Consider the following 17,821-nt stretch of genomic DNA (forward strand, 5'->3'; position numbering starts at 1 on the left):
GTAATATACAAACCTACAGATTCAGAGTAAAGTCATTGAACATTTTAATTGTGATTAAATTTTTTAATCTATGCCCATGCAGCAGTAAAATTAATCAGAGTTAACTCGATTAATTTCACAGCCCTAAAATCTTCAGCTAATAGTTTGAGATAAAGCTAAAGACGTTGTGATGCTAACAGCGTTAGCTCGTACCTTTATCACACATCAGGCCGCCCCAGTTCTTCTCACAGTTGCACTGCCAGGGGAGGGTGCAGGTCCCGTGGCCACAGCCGGGGTGGACCACGCACTCGTCGCAGAACTGGCCCTGCCAGCCGTAGCTGCACCTGTGCAGAACAACAACCAATCAGAGAACAGGCCATAGACTGATACACATGTGTGTCGAACGTTAACACAAAATAAGAACTGRTTCAACCCAACCAGCTGAACACAAAACTAACTCCTGAATATTTTATCTGCTGAGTCAGGAGGTCAGGAGCTCCTCCTGCTGCAGAGGAGACGGCTTCAGACAGCGACACAACTGTGTGTTCAGTGTGTGTTTGTGTGTGTGTTCACAGTGTGTGTTTGTGTGGTCCTGCCAGCTGTCTTGTCAATTGCCTTCTATTTTGAGCCCCAGCAGACGCACCGCTGCCTCTCAGAGAGGGGCTGTTGGAAAACTGCCCCTCTCTGCAGGGGGGGGTCTAACGTCACAGAGCTGTGACAACCAGGGAACAAGAAGAAAACACTGAGAGTGTGTGTGTGTGTGTGTGTGTGTGTAACAGGTCCTCATGCTGCTGAGCTAACACTACACAACAAGGACCAGGAGTTCAGAGCCTGATCAGCTCCTGCTGACAGGTGTTTACGTGGTTTTACAGCAGCTGCACCACATTTCAGCTCCATATCTGAAAAACAGCATGAATTACATGGTTTTGTGTTATTTTAACTCAGCTGTGGCAGCCATCTGGATTCAGATCTACTCCCAACGTTAATCAGCTGGAAACATGAACCCAGTTATTTCCTGATAGTTTCATTGAAATCCATCCAGTAGTTCTTAAGATATTTTGCTAACAGACAAACAGGGTTGACTCAACAGTTTGAATAAAGTTATTTCCGGTAAGAGCAGCAGTATGTGTTGTGAAGCACTCACAGCTACTACCACACCAGATTTGAGCTTCATACCTGTAAAACTGCCTGAACTCTATCGTCTTTTGCKTTTTTTAAAATAACCTGGCTATAGCGGCCATCTTGAATCAGGGGGACTCCAGAAGTTAATCAGCTGTAGACGTACATCTAATTATTWTTACCTGGAAGTTTCATCACAGTCTGGTTAGTGGTTCATGAGGTATTTTACRAACAGACTGGGGTTAGGGCTTTAGATCTGCCTCTTAATGAGTTAAACTAAATATTGAAGGTGATTCTTGGGACAAGCTGCTCCATGTGTCAGAACAGGCCTGATGCTGTGGAACAAAAGAGCTCAGTGGAGCATGGTAACAACAGGCACGTCCCAGCTTTCTTCTGCTTTTTGTCAAAAAGCCCGTGGCTCAGCACCATAAAGCCCATGAAGGCGTGATAAAATAAAGAGAAAGAAAAGAAAGCAGCTCTTCGCTGCCCGGAGGACTCATTAAATTCATGCCGCTGCAGGAAAGACTTTTATGGCCGCTCCCTTTTCGTGTCACTTTTCCTGTTGTTGTGAAAACGGTTCAGTTTGTGGAGCTGAAGATCCCCTCATCAGAACCAGAATCAGAACCAGAACCAGAACCAGCCTCTCTCCATCCGGCAGGTGGGGAGGGGAGCCTCCGAGTCACAACGGGATGGACCTGCATCCTGGAAACGAGGGGCCTGGGGGGGCCGGGGGGACACTCAGCGTCACTCCATTAACTGAGGTGTGGGGGGGGGGCAAATCACAGTGGGATATTCATTTCCCCTCCTGCCCCCCTGCCCTTCCAGGAGGACCGTCGCAATGCGGATGAGGAAAGGGGAAGAATGTGAGGATTCCCAGCACGTTTGCAGCGTCGACTCTGTATTCTGAGGAGGCAGACGGCGCTCTGCTGAGGGGAGCAGGAGGTGCCCACCAGGGAAGGGTGGGCCGACAGGGGACAGGGAGGAAAACACAGAAACCAACAGGCTTCAACAAGCGAGGGTGCTTCATCTTTATCAGCACAGGTTCAGTCGTGTAAAGAAGAATTATTCAGGGACTCATTTAGAGATTTTCTTCTTAAGGAGGTTTGATGTGAGGGTCGAGCTGCAGGGAAACACTTTTTATTTTTTATTCACCTATAAATAACCGTTAACTGAGTGCTGCTGTCCTCAGAATCAAAGACCTGTCTAAATCAACACGTTGGGGGGTCCTAAAACTGTCAGACCTGGTTTAAGAGGGGGATAAACCTTCTGTGGTACGGCAGGCCATTGTAGCATAAAACCTGTAATTACATTCTAGATGTCTAAGAATAACATTTTGACTCAAAACAACTACATTTTAATAATCCTGAATAATTTAAGATATCTGCATTTATTTTATGACTAATAAGAAAAAAATATAAATTACTTTAGAGAGATCTTAAAAGGAATCATGACTCATCAAAAACTTCCTGGTCATTATTCACCGTCAAGATTTTTGCAATTTAATTGTCAAATCTTATCTCTGTTATTCAGTGTTAGGCACAGTGAACCAAAAAGTTAGATTTATTAAACACTAAGTCACTAAATAAACATTTAGCTCAGCTAACGCTAAATGGATATTTTAAAAAACATGCGTGGAAGCTAACACTGACCACTAAGACACTTCATCTCTTCCTGCTGAAGACTGGTGAGACTGGTGAGACTGGTGAGACTGGTGAGACGGACACAAATCTACTGGGCGGGATCATTTGTGCCAAATCAGCCAATCTAAACCAGAGTTATAGCTCTGTTTGATTTATACTTCCACATTAAGCATTCATTTGATCAAGTTTGTGTTCTTATAAATACTGTTTGCTATTTGGTTAGTTTGGTTTGTTGTTTGAGTAGCTTTAAAAACTTTAACAATTAAATTAATTATTTTTTTAACAATTTTAGTATTTATACTTCTARATTTCTTTTTGGACGCTCTCAGTTTGAAGGTTAGCTGCTAAAGATGCTACATGCTACACAGTAGCTGACACATCCAACACTGCTTGTAAGAGCACATAGCTTTTATTTAATAGAATAAAAATACAAGTTTAATATTTTAGTGGACTTAAAATAAGCAGATCCTAATTTAGCTGAAGCTGATCAGTCTGTTTCCAAAGTTAACAAAAAAACAAATACTCTGAGAATCTAGTTCCACTGTTAGCAGATTAGTAAAACACTGCTAATATCTACAAATACATTTAAGACCCTTTGAATAATGACATCATTTAAGACATCTTTAATTAGAATTATTACCAGTCAAGAAGTGAGATATGTTSAAACGACTAGTAAAAACTAACATATCTAGAACAGTTTAGAACATTTTTGACGAGTCAACACTTTTAAGATATCTTCAATTAGAGCCTCCATACAAGTCAAATCTGTCATTTTCATTAGTCAGATTGTAATTAGAGACATRTTAATTAACTAATACGTCTAGTCATAAACCAATTACAGATATCTGGCAAGAGTAGAGAAGCAGATTTTATAGTAAAATGGCCTGCCATATCTGTGGAGATGTCCTTGACTTTCAATGTTGTCCAAAAGGCCTCGTTAAAAAAAGCCCTATAAAAACAGTGATTTTAAACGCCAACGTCAAAATAAATCAAGAATGCTTTCTTACTCGCATACTCCGGGGACAGAGCAGCCACCGTGCAGCAGGTTGCAGCCTTGTTTGCAGATTGCTGGAGAAATAAAAACAGATAGAAGATGATTAAAAACGAGCAGGAAGTCATGGGTTATACAGCAGAGAAAAGTTTACAGCGTGTACGTAAAACACCCCCACCCTTCCTAAAAAAACTACATCTTTTCACCCCTCAGTCTAAAAAGGTCAGACTGATGATTTATGGAGGACCCCCCACTCTCTAACAACACCACCTACAAGCACAACTACAAAGGCGTTTCTACACATCACTAATTTACACACGTGCAGGCTGAGCTTCAAAATGTCTCAGGAGATTTGTGTTTGCAACAACATGAGCGACTTTAAGGGTCTGCAAAAAGAGAGCAGAAAATCAGAAAACAGGGGTCTCCACAACATTACTCCGGATATTTTTCCTCCTGTTTCCAGACAAGAATGCAGAGACCCACCCAACACACACACACACACACACACACACACACGCCAGGACCACAATTGGCATAATGTCAAAATTAACAGGTTAAAATAAAATAAAAGCATGAGTTAGTGACTATTTTAACCAAACAGATAACACCCTGAATTTGACACATTAGCTTTTTGTTTCCTTGGTTTAATAACTCAAATTAGATTCTGATAAACAAAAACACACTTTGAGGCCGGAGACCAACATTTCACAATTTGGTCCATTTCAGGGTGGCAAAGCTTCATCWTAYTTTTTGTAAAGGAACATGTCTGTTGATGATATTTTGGTATGARAGCCCTTCCAGAGTGGAGCTAAATCACAGCTAGCAGCTAAGAAAGTTAATAACCTGTTAAGAAAACTTCTGTTTTTGACACTTTTGTTCAGCTAGTTTGAGCTCATGATACAGACATTAGTCAAAAGGTGTATAATACTGTGTTTGGGATCATTTTAAAGGAGACCCTCTGGGCTTTCATTTAAGCCCTTATTTGTGTCTTTGATCAACACAGGGGACATTAGTACTCTTTAAACCACAAATACACATTTTTGCACTATTTTTGCCCAAATTAAATACTTTCATTTAGCTCTGTGACACCCAGGGGCATCAGAAACAGAAGAGTCAYTTACTGCAGTACTCACATGATTCTAAGGATTCAGGAAATGTATAATATATCCATACTGTCTCTTTGTGGGAGGTGGTTGTAAGCATAAGTCGACGTCACAGGCTTCGGCCAGATTGTTAAATGGTTCTTTGGTGTGTTTGCCTAGTTTGTTAGTTCTAAAAAAGATAATCAGCAAAAGTAGAAATTTACACTTACATAGACTTTAATATACTTCTACAGGCCTTTTTATCAGTTTTATAAGTTTTTCCATCCTGCATTATGATTATGTATCTAGATACATAATAACACGGTGGACTCTGGATAAAAATCTCCCTCCCTAAAGAACTCATTTGGAWAAAAGAAAATCAGTTATTCTTATTTTCAGATGATTAGCCTACTARTGACAGCATAATTCATCCATTTTCAATCCCCTCTTCTTCCTTTCAAAGTCAGCAGTCACCATGCGAGGGGCAGGGTGCACCATGGACAGGTTTCAAGTCCATCACAGGGACACAAAGACAAATGAGACGATCATCCACTCACACTCAGGGAACATTTTCACAGTCATGTTTTTGYTGTGTGGGAGGAAACCGGAGTACTTGGATTAAACTCACACATGCACAGAGAGAACATGCAAACTCAATCCAGAAAGGTCCTGGCCGGGATTTGATCCGGAAACATCTTTGCTGGGAGGCATCAGCTCTACCAACTGATCCATCATACCACCCCCAGCATATTTCAAATTATGATATTCAATGATGGACATCAATACCAACTATGGCATGTCAGTTACCTTGTATTTTTTAATTAAACATTTAGGAACCCCCTCTACAGAATCACCATCTTAACCCTAGTGGAGGGGTTTGAGTACCCACTGGTTTTGGGAAATATGTTGTCTGGATCAATAGCCCCTGGCAGAGTCTCCCAGGGCAAATAGGTCTCTGATTCTGCGAATCACCTCAGAGCACGCTGAAGGTCTTGACCCAAAGACACCAACTGAACCACCAAACCAGACACCTCTCCCCTCCACAACTGTGCCTTGGTATCCAAGCCACGTGGCTCCTCTAGAGTCTGAGGTTCACCAATCAATCGGAGCCTCCCCTTCCAACACTCTGAAATAAACTTTCTTGGGGAGGGTGAGAAAGGTGATCCCACGATAGTTAAGACACTCTTCYGCCCTCCTTTTTAAAAATCGGAACCYCAACCTCAGTCTGGAGTTGTCCTAGTCCTCCATGCGATGTTGAAGGYCAACCRCACAACATCCAGAGCCTTCATCATCTTGAGGCAAATCTTATCCACCCCAGGTGCCCTGCCACTGAGGAGCTTTTGGACCACCTTGGTGATCTTTGCCATAGTAATGAACTTGTCTTCCCCCGAGTCCTCAGACTCCTCTTTCTCAGAGGTGGYCATGGTGGATGCATTGAGATCCTCAAAGTGCTCCTTTCATCGATCAACAATATCCTCAGTCTGAGTCAGCAGTTCCCAACCCAAACCATGCACAGCCTGGGACAGGGAACACTTTTCTGAGTCGTTGAARMATTTGCCAAAACCTCCTTGATGCCAACTAAAGTCCCCGTCTATGTCCTCCCTGAATTCCTCCCATGCCCGAGTTTTTGCATTCGCAACCAACAAAGCTGCAGTCCATCTGGCCACACTGCACTGGAGTTAAGGTCAGGCCTAAAGAATCTGACCCGACCCAAGCCCGAAGACATTGTGTTTGAACCTGATTCACCGTGACCAGTTAACTCTGATTAGAGACCCGAGGCTGAAGTCCTGACATTTTTTAAGAAACTTTATTATGTGGGTTTAATGTGAGTCTCATTTTTTGGGGCTTTAAAAACCTAAAAACCTGCTCCTTGTATAAAATGCTGGCCCTACAGGCCTCAGCATGTTTCTGCCCTTGTGGGGACAAACACACCTGTGGGTGGGCGTGTGGTTGTAGACCAAAGGCTGCAGGTCAGCAACACAAGCTTCATGATGTTGAAAACAGTCTGGTCCGATCTGACAGCAGGAGCTGGTTGTTAAATTAACGAGCTGCTCGCAGACATACACCTGAGATCCACGTAAAAAAAAATGCCTGTGGTTCATCAGGTGAGCTGTCTGACATACAGCAGGAAAAACTGATGATTCATTCCCCGTGACAGTCTTTCAGTTATAGTCCTTTACTAGAAAATATTTATGGTACATTTATTGTGGTAGAAAAAAAAAATCAGTTAGAATTTACTCCCGTGTAARACAACTCCCCAACTTTATGGACGATTTTTGAGGATGAATATTTCTACATGCATAAATACAATAAGCTTTTAATGTTTTCATATTTAGACCACCCCTCACACAGTGACTGCTGGGTATGGGCACCAGTGACCCCCACAACCCTGAAAAGATGGATGGATGGACGGACGGACGGACGGACGGACAGGTTTTTATCTAATCAGATAACAGTAGAGTACGTGTGCAGTGTGCTGTGCTTCACTTTTCCTCAACAGGGTGGGGTTAGACTATAATCTGTAGCTCAACTTTAGATCGTTCATTCCTGTTTAGTTTTCTCTGTGCTGTAGCCATGTGGACGATTGTAGGCTTATTGAAAACATGCCATGGAAACCTGATCTGACCATTAAGCATATAAATTCAGCCCAAACTTGACCTGAAATTGGTTTGGGGTTTGGAGTCAGACTTGTACTRGAGCTATAATCTAAACTCTACACTGTACTCATCAGCTGTTCAGGAGTCCTCTGAGAAAGCTGAGTCCTGAAGGAARTCTCCTTCAGCTTGACGGCCTCCATCACCAATGGTGTCCACCAATGGGTCCTTTAGTTYCTGTGACAGGCACCATTGACCTTCAGGCCACAGCTCCTGGAAGCCACATTTGCAATGGAGGTCCTGTACATGGATCATTTGGACTCCATGTCCTCGACCTCCCCCGGGACATGGAGAAAACTCTCCTGAATGTAGGCCTGTTTGCCATGGGAGACTCTACCAGGGGCTAAAGCCCCAGACAATATACCCCGGGGTTACTCAAACCCTTCCACCTTGATAAGGTGGTGATTATGTGGAAGGTGGTTCCTAAACATTTAATAATTAAGAAAAAATGCAAAGTAACTAGCCTGGCATGGTTGGTATCAATGGCTAAGGCAAGGGAAGAAGGACTGTTCGATCATTTTTGAAGCGATGTTCTGTTAAACAGTCAAAGACTACTACGGAGGAAAAGGGTTCAAGTTTTCATCCAGGCTAGGCTAGGCTAGGCTAACTGCTAGCTAAACCAGAGCTCATTTTATAGGTTTCTTAATAGGGTTAGTGTTTTTATTGTTTATTCATTGTGATCTGTGAAGCACTTTGTGATGTTTGTCTTTGAAAGGTGCTTTATAAACTTTACTTACTTAGCCTAGCTTAAACGATCAGTTAGTGTGGCTAACCATTAGCCTAGCCTGAACAATTAGCTTGTGAGGCTAACCATTAGCCAAGCCTGAACAATTAGCTTGTGATGCTAACCATTAGCCTAGCCTGAACAATTAGCTTGTGATGCTAACCATTAGCCTAGCCTGAACAAACACTTCCACCATTTTCTCCAAACTTTGTGCTCCATCAGTGATGTCACAACTTGCTGACCACTTGACAGAATACTTTAAATTAGCACCATCCCTTTCACACCTGTGCACCTGATAAAGAGTCATTTTCAGACATTTTTCTCCATCAACTCACGTGTCCTGCAGTCCGCACCCATCCAGCCGTCCAGGCACACCTGGGTCCCTGAAGGCTCACAGCGGTAGTGGCCGAAGTAGTCGTCCCGAGGAACGCACAGCTTGTTGCACTTGTTCCCGTAGTAGTTCTCGTCACACCGCACCCGGATACGATAAACCAGGCGAGCCACCGGCCCGTCGTGAAAGAACGTCTGCCACGGATCGCCGGGGTTGATCATGCCGGTTTGGGTGGCGCGCTCGATCAGGAGCTCCTCGTCTGAAAGGAGGATGAAGGCAGGATGTTCAGAATTAAATCCAGTCGAGATGAATAAAAGTTCTGGTTCATTTCCTTCCTGATGCTTAGTACAGCTTGTAAAGTACAAAACAACAAAAACAACAAAAAGGAGTTCAGATGAGTCAGGTTCTGCTGCTGTTACATTGTTAGTCTACTTTAATAAAAACTGACTCAAGTCCTGTTTGTAAAAAACTGAAGAAAAAACAACTCCCTACTTTTATGGTTTATTGACTCAAACTATTTGGGCACATTTTAGTGTCTTCTAGAAAATAAATACAGGCAGCTGCTCTTAAATTTCACTTTTCCCTTTAGAAAATTATCTGCAAATGTTTCAATCCACTACCACATTCATAAATGAAATAAACCCAAGTAAATTACCTAAAAAAGCAACAGRAGTAAGATGTTAACATTTAGTGTGTAACCATTAAAATACACAAAACTAGCAAACACAAGTTTAATGAATCCAAGGCCCCGCCTAAATAAATACACACAAACATGTTAAAAAGTAACTTTAAAAATCAGGCTCCAAATCTTGAAACTGTATCTTAAGGTTTAAACAACCTAAACCATGTGTAAAACGTAAGGCCCGCGGGCCAAATYWGGCCCTTGAGAGCATTTTATTTGGTCTGCGAGAGCTTCAAAGATGTATTAATGTCTTAAAATAAGCAGATTTATATAGTGACAGTGCCTTAAACACTAATAAAAACTAACCTCTAAACAAACTTTAGTATTCCTGAGGTACCAACAGTAGGGCTGCAACTAACTATTATAATAAATTATTCAATTTTTTTAATTTATCAATTAATCGGAAAACAAAAAAACTCCCACATTTTTATTTTTGACCTCTTTATTCCAAAATAGAACATTTGGACTGACAGCAAATCACACAACAGGTTATAGATATTAAGTTGTAATGGATAAATAAGTAAATATTTGTCAAATAGCTTCAGTAAAAAATTAATTCACACAAAAATATACACAAGTGTGAGAAATATCCTTGAAAGGTTCATATTTTAAGCGTCTTCAGTCGGAGGCTTCTTCACCTTCGCTGTAATACAGACATCTACAATAAGGTTTTACTTAAATGAGTTACAACAACACCTAATTTCCCTCTGGGATCAATAAAGTATTTTTGAATTGAATTGAATATTTTTTCTCCACGAGTCAAAGGCTAAAGGTTTAAAACATTTTATTTAACTGCCAACAATAATAAAATATGCATTAAATAAGCGTTTAAAAGCTGTGAAATATTAATAAAGTTTATTTAGCTGGTTTGTTTTAGCTCTTGTATTTGCCATTCTCGTCTTTTTCTTCGTGTATTTCCAGTAAAGATCGCTCCACCTCTTGTTTCCTGTTCTTGGTGTATTTCCAAACCAGCGTCACAGCGCCACCTGCAGGTCTGGCATAGCTACTACACCAGACAGCTAGCGCTACATTTTGGGTCATCCGTGTGGACGTAAACGTTTCTAGAAACAGTTTCGTGTCTACGAGGATGTTTTTAGAAACAAAGGGTTTCAAGTCGACCAAGTTAAACTTTTAGCAGTTAAATTACGAATTATGTTGCAACGACTTCAAACAATTGTAGCTTTGTTTCAAGCTGCAAAGGCTAAAAGCAYCAGTTAAAACTAAACTAAAACAAGCAGGCGAGCCTACACAGGCCTGAATGTCAAACAAGTAAATTCATTGTCTGAATTGATCCATATTCTGCTGATGGTGAGGACTTCTTCAGAAGCATCATGAAACCAGCCTTTAGCAGACAACCTGCTGTAAAGTTAAGTGGTTCAAAGCTGTGCAGTGGGCTCCATGAACATGATTTGAAGCAGGAACACACACACACACACACACACACACACACACACATGCCCCTTCCTCTGCTGGGGGACTTACACAATGTCAGTCAGAATTAAGCAACAACAACAGAAATAACCCTCGCCTGTTGCCAGATAGAGAACAATGGGCTCCGGGCCCAAGCCGGTCCCTGCTACCAAGTGTCTAAACACAGAGCCCGGTCGCCCGGTCCACTCCACTTCCTGTTCGATAAACAAGAAAAACAGCCAGCTGCCTTTCCTGAGAACACAAGGGTGGGTAGGGGGTAGCCCCGCCAGAGGACGTGACGCTGGAGGACAGGAATCTGACCAGGTCCGAAGTAGAACCAGACAGGAGACTGGTGCTGACTCAGGACAGACATGATATAATCTCATATTTCAGGCTTGTAAGGTCTCCTCTTCTTTGGTTCATCTGCTTCAGGGGGCRGAATGTTGGCTTAGTTTTTAAGATAAAATGGGTAAAATGTTTAATTCTGAATAGACTGATCACTAGCTGAGGCAGGGCCCAAAACCATGGAGCTTTAATAACCACAAACACACAAACCTGACTTCAGTGTAAAGATTTATAAACCAACTACTGCATGAAAACAATGACATGTTAAAGACTGGATTGTTTTTAACACAGTGGTCTCACTCAGACCAGACATACTCTCAGATGTGTTTTTCTTTTTCACAATGTAGTCATTTAAAATTTTATCTACAACAGGTAAGATATTTACTGCTTTTCCATAAATCCCCACTTTAAACTTTAAAAGAGCTGAACTTTACTAACGATCATTTTTCAATCATCGGAGTCACGTTGTAAACTAATTTTAACACTAAGATCCCAACAAAAGCTGAACTTTTCACTGAATATTTTGAATATCCTGAAGACAAAAGTGTGTTTGTTCTGCGGGATAAAAAATGTAACCATGCTGAGGAGAAACCACATCTCTACGAGGCTGAAGCAGAAAAAAAGAAACATGCCTCGACACATGTTCACCTCTTAGTTCAGCCGAACCTGCACCTTTAACTTTAGGAGTAATTGTTGGGTTTTCCTCACAATTCCCATTTATCAAATGTAAAAGTGCCAAAAGTCTTCTTCCATGACGTCCAGCTCAGTTTTAAACTGAATTAATGCACTCTTTTGACATAATGTGTCCAAGTGCTTTAAAATAATGAATATAATTTAGATTTATTGAGTTTAGAAGCTGTTTTAGGCTCAGCTTGTGTCAGAACATGACAGTTTAAAGCAGCGAAACATTCAGTGAGAAATAAGATAAAACATGAGAAACACATCAAGATGTGAGTTAAACAGGAAACTGTTAWAATACTGAACATTAAAGTCACACATTTTACTAATTATGAAATAGTTTGATTATTTGTGTGATTTTTTTTTTTACGTGAAACGTGAGGAACTTTATTTTCCAAGAAAGGGTTAGGCTAGGCTAAAGGCTAGCCACATCACATAAGCTAATTATTCAGGCTAGGCTAAAGGCTAGCCACATCACACAAGCTAATCAGTTGAGCATAGCTAATGGCTAGCATCAACTTCATGCTGATTTTTAAGCACCACTGAATGTTTTGTTGAAATTATAAAACTTTGGCTGTTTTTTAATAAAAAATGTCATCAAAACTCATTAATTTTAAAGTATTTTCTTCAGGCTAAAGCACATGACTGTTTACGTGGAGGAAAAAAATGAGTAACATCTTAAAATATGGACTTTAGAGAAAATAAAATACAAAATATTTAGAGAAAAAAATAGAAAAGAGCATTTCAAAGACTCTCCACAGACGCTGAAAGGAGCTTTTGTTTTTAAACCCATGAGGRTGAAATAAACGAACTTTTTGACAAAAACACTAGTCTCTCTTTAAATGTTTCAATATATGAGTTACAAATTACAAAACCACCCCTGGAGCCAGGGATAAAAATGGAGAAGAGCTCATTTTTCTTACTGCAGTGACATAAATCTACTAAGAAAGGACTAAAAGTGTGTCAGGAGCCGTGTAAGCCTGGACCAGGAACACATTTGTTTAATGTTTTTACAGAAACTTGGCCGCGAGCTGAACGTAAGGAGCTGGAAGGAAGTCAGCTGGAATGTTTCTGAGCAATCACTTCGGCTCTTAGATCCATCAGAGCTGCAAAACGTACACAATTACTGTGACATGAGACGAGACGGGGCTAATCAAAGAGCCGTGATGTCACAATCTATTTCTTCTCAATTGTCTCGGTCCGGGGCTGGAAGTCTGTTTGATGGTGTGGACAAAACAGGACGCAGTGACTTCACAAACAAGGCAGAGGGGACGAGTGAATCAACGCTCACAAACAAGAAGAAGTGCAACAGACTCATGAAAAACCTGGATCTACGCAGATCAAAGCTGCGCTCAGACATTCAGGTCCTCCTCCCAGACGGAGCTGCTGCACAGACGGGGAGAAAAGTGACGGTTCAGGGTCCAGCAGGCGGGCAGAGCCCAAAGAAAACAGGATCCAGCTGGTCAAACACCAACAAGACCTGAACTGAAAGGTTTGGGCCTTCAGAGATCCACCTGTCCAGTCCAGGTGCAGGTGCAGGTGCAGGTCCAGGTCGGTTTTAATCCATCGTACATTTCTGCTGCAGTAAGACTTTCTTGTAAGCTTTCAAAACAGTCTTAAATGCTTGTTTTTGATTCATTTTTAGTTAAAAAAAAACATTAAAAATCTGATTTTATTAGTTACTGTTTTTTTTATTAAAGCTTGAGCTGCAAATGACTCCTGATATCATGAGCAGCTCCACATTTGTTTCCTACTCAGGATAAATCAGTGATATTTAGTCTGAATCTCTTATTTGATGTCATTTTAAATAGAAAACCTCAAATAATATTACAATATTAAGTTTTACCAGCTGAAAAGAGAAAAAGCTTTTCTAGAAAGCAGGGAAATTTACAACAATTTTGAGGGTTTTCTGCTGAAAATAATGCTTTTTGCAGCCAGCGCTCAAAAAAAGGCTTCAAAATGTTCACATTTCAGGTATTTAATTTAAAACGACACGTAGATGAGATTAAAATARAAAAGGGCCAATATGTGTTTCTCAGGCATATATTTAAATACTATACCATAATAAAGTATCTATGTCACCTTTAGTTGTTATTAAAATGTTGTTTTTATGTTTAAAGAGAAAATAAACTTATCTTCATCACTTCCTCTTCTAAACACCTTGAACTTGGTCTCTGTCCCTTTAAGGACCTTCCTCCCATCAGGACAGAGTAAAACCAGAGAATAAAGATGGGAGAGGTTTAACTTACTGCTGCGTGTGTCGTTGTCCCAGTCCCAAGCCTCCACGATCAGCGTGTACGTCCGCTGGAGACAGAAGAGAAATAATTTAATGACTCGATGCACAAAGTTCAGTTCAATCAGAGACGCCTGAGCAACAAAACAAACTGTTTGCAACTGAAACAGACTTTATATTTTCTTTATTCTATTAAAATGATGGCACGTTTGTCTCTTCTGTGCAACAACAACAACAACACAAAAGGAACACAACAAGAACATGAGAGCCTTTGTTATTTTGTTCCCTGATTAAGTGCCAAGAAAACGTGACAATGATCATAATGTGCTCCTGTTGTGAAGCAGGAACACAGGATCCAGCTCTGACACAAGCATCAACAACACAACTGATGCACAAAAAATAAAATCCATTTCTTTGCTACTACACAGTGTGTCGTACGCGCCTTGGCCTCGTTACCTGGATGCAGCTCGAGTTTCACCAATGAAACCCAACGAGAGAAATAAGAGAGGAGCTACAGAGAGTTACAAGTGTGGAGCCAAGAAACAGCAACCAGAGCCGCGAGCAGGAGAACATCCAGGCTGCCAGGAGGGTCGCAACTGTGGCTCAGACTCACACACACACACACACACACACACACAAGCTTCAGTGAAACTCCACAGCTTCTCCAAAGTGAAACTCTCAGAATGAACCTGTGACTCTAAACCACGGCTGCTCCAATGAAAACAAGCGTGAAACCTGAACATTTCTGTTTGATACGTGACACCACGCTGACATAAAGCTCCAACAATTACAGCCGTTTTTACAGGAAGTCAGTGTGTTTGTGATGTCAGAAGAGCTGAAGCAGCAGATGAAACCAACCATGATGTCATCAGACTCTGTCAAACTGCAGTCAAATGAACCCAAATCTGATTTGATTCATCTGAACGGGACAAACCAGAGTCAGACCTGCATCCTGTGCTGCTGTTTAACACCACTCAAGTTAAATACTATTACTATGACTTTGACCTGATACTTGTGTTTATTTTAGACACAGGGCTCTCCTGCTGATATTTTGTGGGTGAGAAGCAGAAACATTTAGAAACCACTGGTCTAAACCATCATTTCATCAGGCTTTTAGCTGGAGGGACGTCGTAGCAACAATCCAACACTCTTCGGTTTTGACACTCCCCTTTTTGGGTTAGCCACACCCTCTTTTGGGTTTGCAACACCCCATMTCCGTGTACCAACGCCCTCAGTGCATGGTGCCGATTAGGGCTGCCACAAACTATTATTTTTATTGTCGACTAATCAGATCAAACGTTAATTGAATATAAAACATCCAGCTTATCGCGCCAGAATGCAGCTGCTATTATATAACCATGGTTAGATTTTAGCTATATGCTAACTAAAAATAATWGCTGTGGAAGGTAAGTTCTGCTCTGCAGATATTACACAGGTTTCTCTTTCATTTTCTTAAAATGATGCCACACTTTGAGCTCTGTTGTCAGGTAGCCATGATACCAGAGCCTGTCTGTATAATGTCTTGTGACGTCCACGYCCTACCCCAGTTACCACTACTGTGCATGTGTGTCAASGACAGAAAGGDAGACGTGGCAGTGGAAGGTGTCAAAGACGTTTGGAGAGAAAAACAAAGTAAAGAACAAAAAAAGACTAATCGACTATTTTAATAGTTGATTAGTCGTTGACTAGTCGACTAATCATGGCAGCCTTAGTGCCYATATTCAGGTTCACCAACAGACATTTCTCCAGATGAAATGCAGCTTTCGCTCTCAAACACACTGGAAAGGCCTACTGGCCAATCAGAACGAGGGAAGGGGCGGACCTTGGGTCTTGGCTACACTCTGATCCATCAAAGATGAAAGTCTGAGAGGTCGGGTTATATGGATCGATCCAGATATTAGTCAGTACCGTCATGCAGATGAAAGCCCAGAACTCTGTTCACCTTCAGCTCCAGTTGCTTCTTTTTTAAACCTTCTAGATTTGTTATATTCTGGAGGACAGAGTCGACACTAACCTATGATGCTAACGGTGGTACAGAAACATATCATACAGATATTAGCACCATGGGATGATATTTGAGTTTATTTCCACTTCTAGAAGTTCACTCCAGTTCCAGGAGTGCAATTCTGCACCAGAGGATGCAGGAAGTGGAAAGATCAAATGTAAACATTGTTAATTAATTAATTAATTGGCTCTGGTTGCTCAACTGCAGAATGCTTCCACACATGCTAACATGCTAACAACATATTTACTTTTGTGCATGTAAGTCGCTTCAGGACTGTTTACATGCAAAAAAATCCCTACAGTGTGAACATAGCCTGTGCATTTTCAAACAGTTAGCTTAGCTTTCAGCTAATTCCTAAAAACAACCAATTTCCATCCCAGTCAAAGCTGCTTCTTTAGCATACAATAAATAAAAATGAGCTGCAGCCTAACAGAGATAATTGATCAGTTGGAGTGCTGACGAAAGGAAAAAGAAAAAAGCAGCATAAATGTTGTATTTGCCTCATTTTTATAAAAACTTAAGCCTTTCCTGTCATGCGTGGCCAACAATAAGGTCACTTTGCCAACAGTAAGATGAGCGAGCTTAGCCCTCGGCTGTCACCGCTAAGTGGATTAGTTTCATACCAACTTATGGTTCACAGCCGACAGGCAGAGTGATGCTAACATTATCAACACATGATGGAAACGTCAAAACCAGACCTAACAATGTCTGAAAACAACTTTTACAAGTCTTGATGTGGAGTTTCTCCAGACAACATTTAACTGAACGAGTTTCAGACTTTGATCTGAAATTTTTAGCTTGAAGTGTTTTTATCCAACATTTGTGACTTTTTATATAAAGATGTTCAGAGTTCTGTTTATTCTGCAGTCAAAGATTGGTTTGAGGTAAATCTAAGAGTGTGTGATGTAAACACACACACACACACACACACACACACACAGATGGAAACTAGCTAAGCAAACCAGCATCACTGCTAGGCAACCAGCTGACCTAAATAGCTCTCATTACATCACTCCCAGTTCCAGTTGTAGTGGTCACAGTGTGACTGCTGTGACCTCTAATGTCACTGATGGGATCTTCGATTATGGGGGGGGGGTATAAAAAACAAACACGTGAGGATGTGTGAGACAGAATTAGAGGCGACAGCAGCCTTGTTGATGTGGGGGGGGACCGGCAGGCTGGTAGCTGCTGGGCTGTGGGATTAAACAGGCTTGTCTGGCTGTGGGTGGTGGTGGGAGGGAGTGTTATTGTGGAAGACCACCAGTCACATGAAGAGGAGGGAAGGTGTTGGGTTAGCGCAAAGCTAAGGTTGACCACTTCAACAGGTAAGAGGGTGGCCTCGAGGTGGGGGTTTAGATGGAGAGCCAAGGAGACGGGAGTTTTTCAGATCTGAGTGATGCTGGTGTTCCCTGAGCGAGCACAGACGTGCAACAGATGCAGCCTCAAAGATGGATTACATGACATGAACGTGCATCATCCCACGACATGTAACTCAGCTTCTGACCTTTCCACCCATCCCCCCCAACCACAAAAGGGCTGGCTGCTCCTGTCTGAGCGTGTGTGTGTGTGTGTGTGTGTGTGTCTGAGCGTGCGCGTGTGTGTGTGTGTGTGAGTCCTGTACACACATTCAAGGTAAAATTCAAAGGTTTCCTGGAAGAAACGGACCTCAGGAGGCACCGTTTGCTCACAGGAACTTGTTTTTCTCAGTTTACAGAAAAATAAAAAAGGTAAACGGTCCAATCAAAGCTCAGTAAACGGTCCAATCAAAGCTCAGTAAACGGTCCAATCAAAGCTCAGTAAACGGTCCAATCAAAGCTCAGTAAACGGTCCAATCAAAGCTGGGGACAAGCCTGTTTCCCACAGACCAGCCCAGTCTGATTAGCTGGATTAAGTGACAGCTGCCCAAATGGTTGGAACAAGATAGATGGATGGGCGGGGGGGGCAGGGG

The 17,821-nt window shown here is 41.6% G+C and overlaps 1 protein-coding gene across 1 annotated transcript in view; it reads right to left on the minus strand.

Annotated features, from left to right (window-relative positions):
- The window catches only part of jag2b (jagged canonical Notch ligand 2b), a gene marked incomplete at its 5' end in the record, with an annotated part of 57,882 nt that overhangs the window by 21,287 nt on the left and 18,774 nt on the right, over positions 1-17,821 (minus strand). The window contains 4 exon segments of the mRNA XM_014015400.1: positions 193-323; positions 3,746-3,806; positions 8,525-8,779; positions 13,885-13,939. Of these exon segments, the coding sequence (XP_013870854.1) occupies positions 193-323; positions 3,746-3,806; positions 8,525-8,779; positions 13,885-13,939 (502 nt within the window).

This window comes from Austrofundulus limnaeus, unplaced genomic scaffold (assembly GCF_001266775.1).
Source record: "Austrofundulus limnaeus strain Quisiro unplaced genomic scaffold, Austrofundulus_limnaeus-1.0 Scaffold129, whole genome shotgun sequence".
In the NCBI taxonomy this organism is placed as follows: domain Eukaryota; kingdom Metazoa; phylum Chordata; class Actinopteri; order Cyprinodontiformes; family Rivulidae; genus Austrofundulus; species Austrofundulus limnaeus.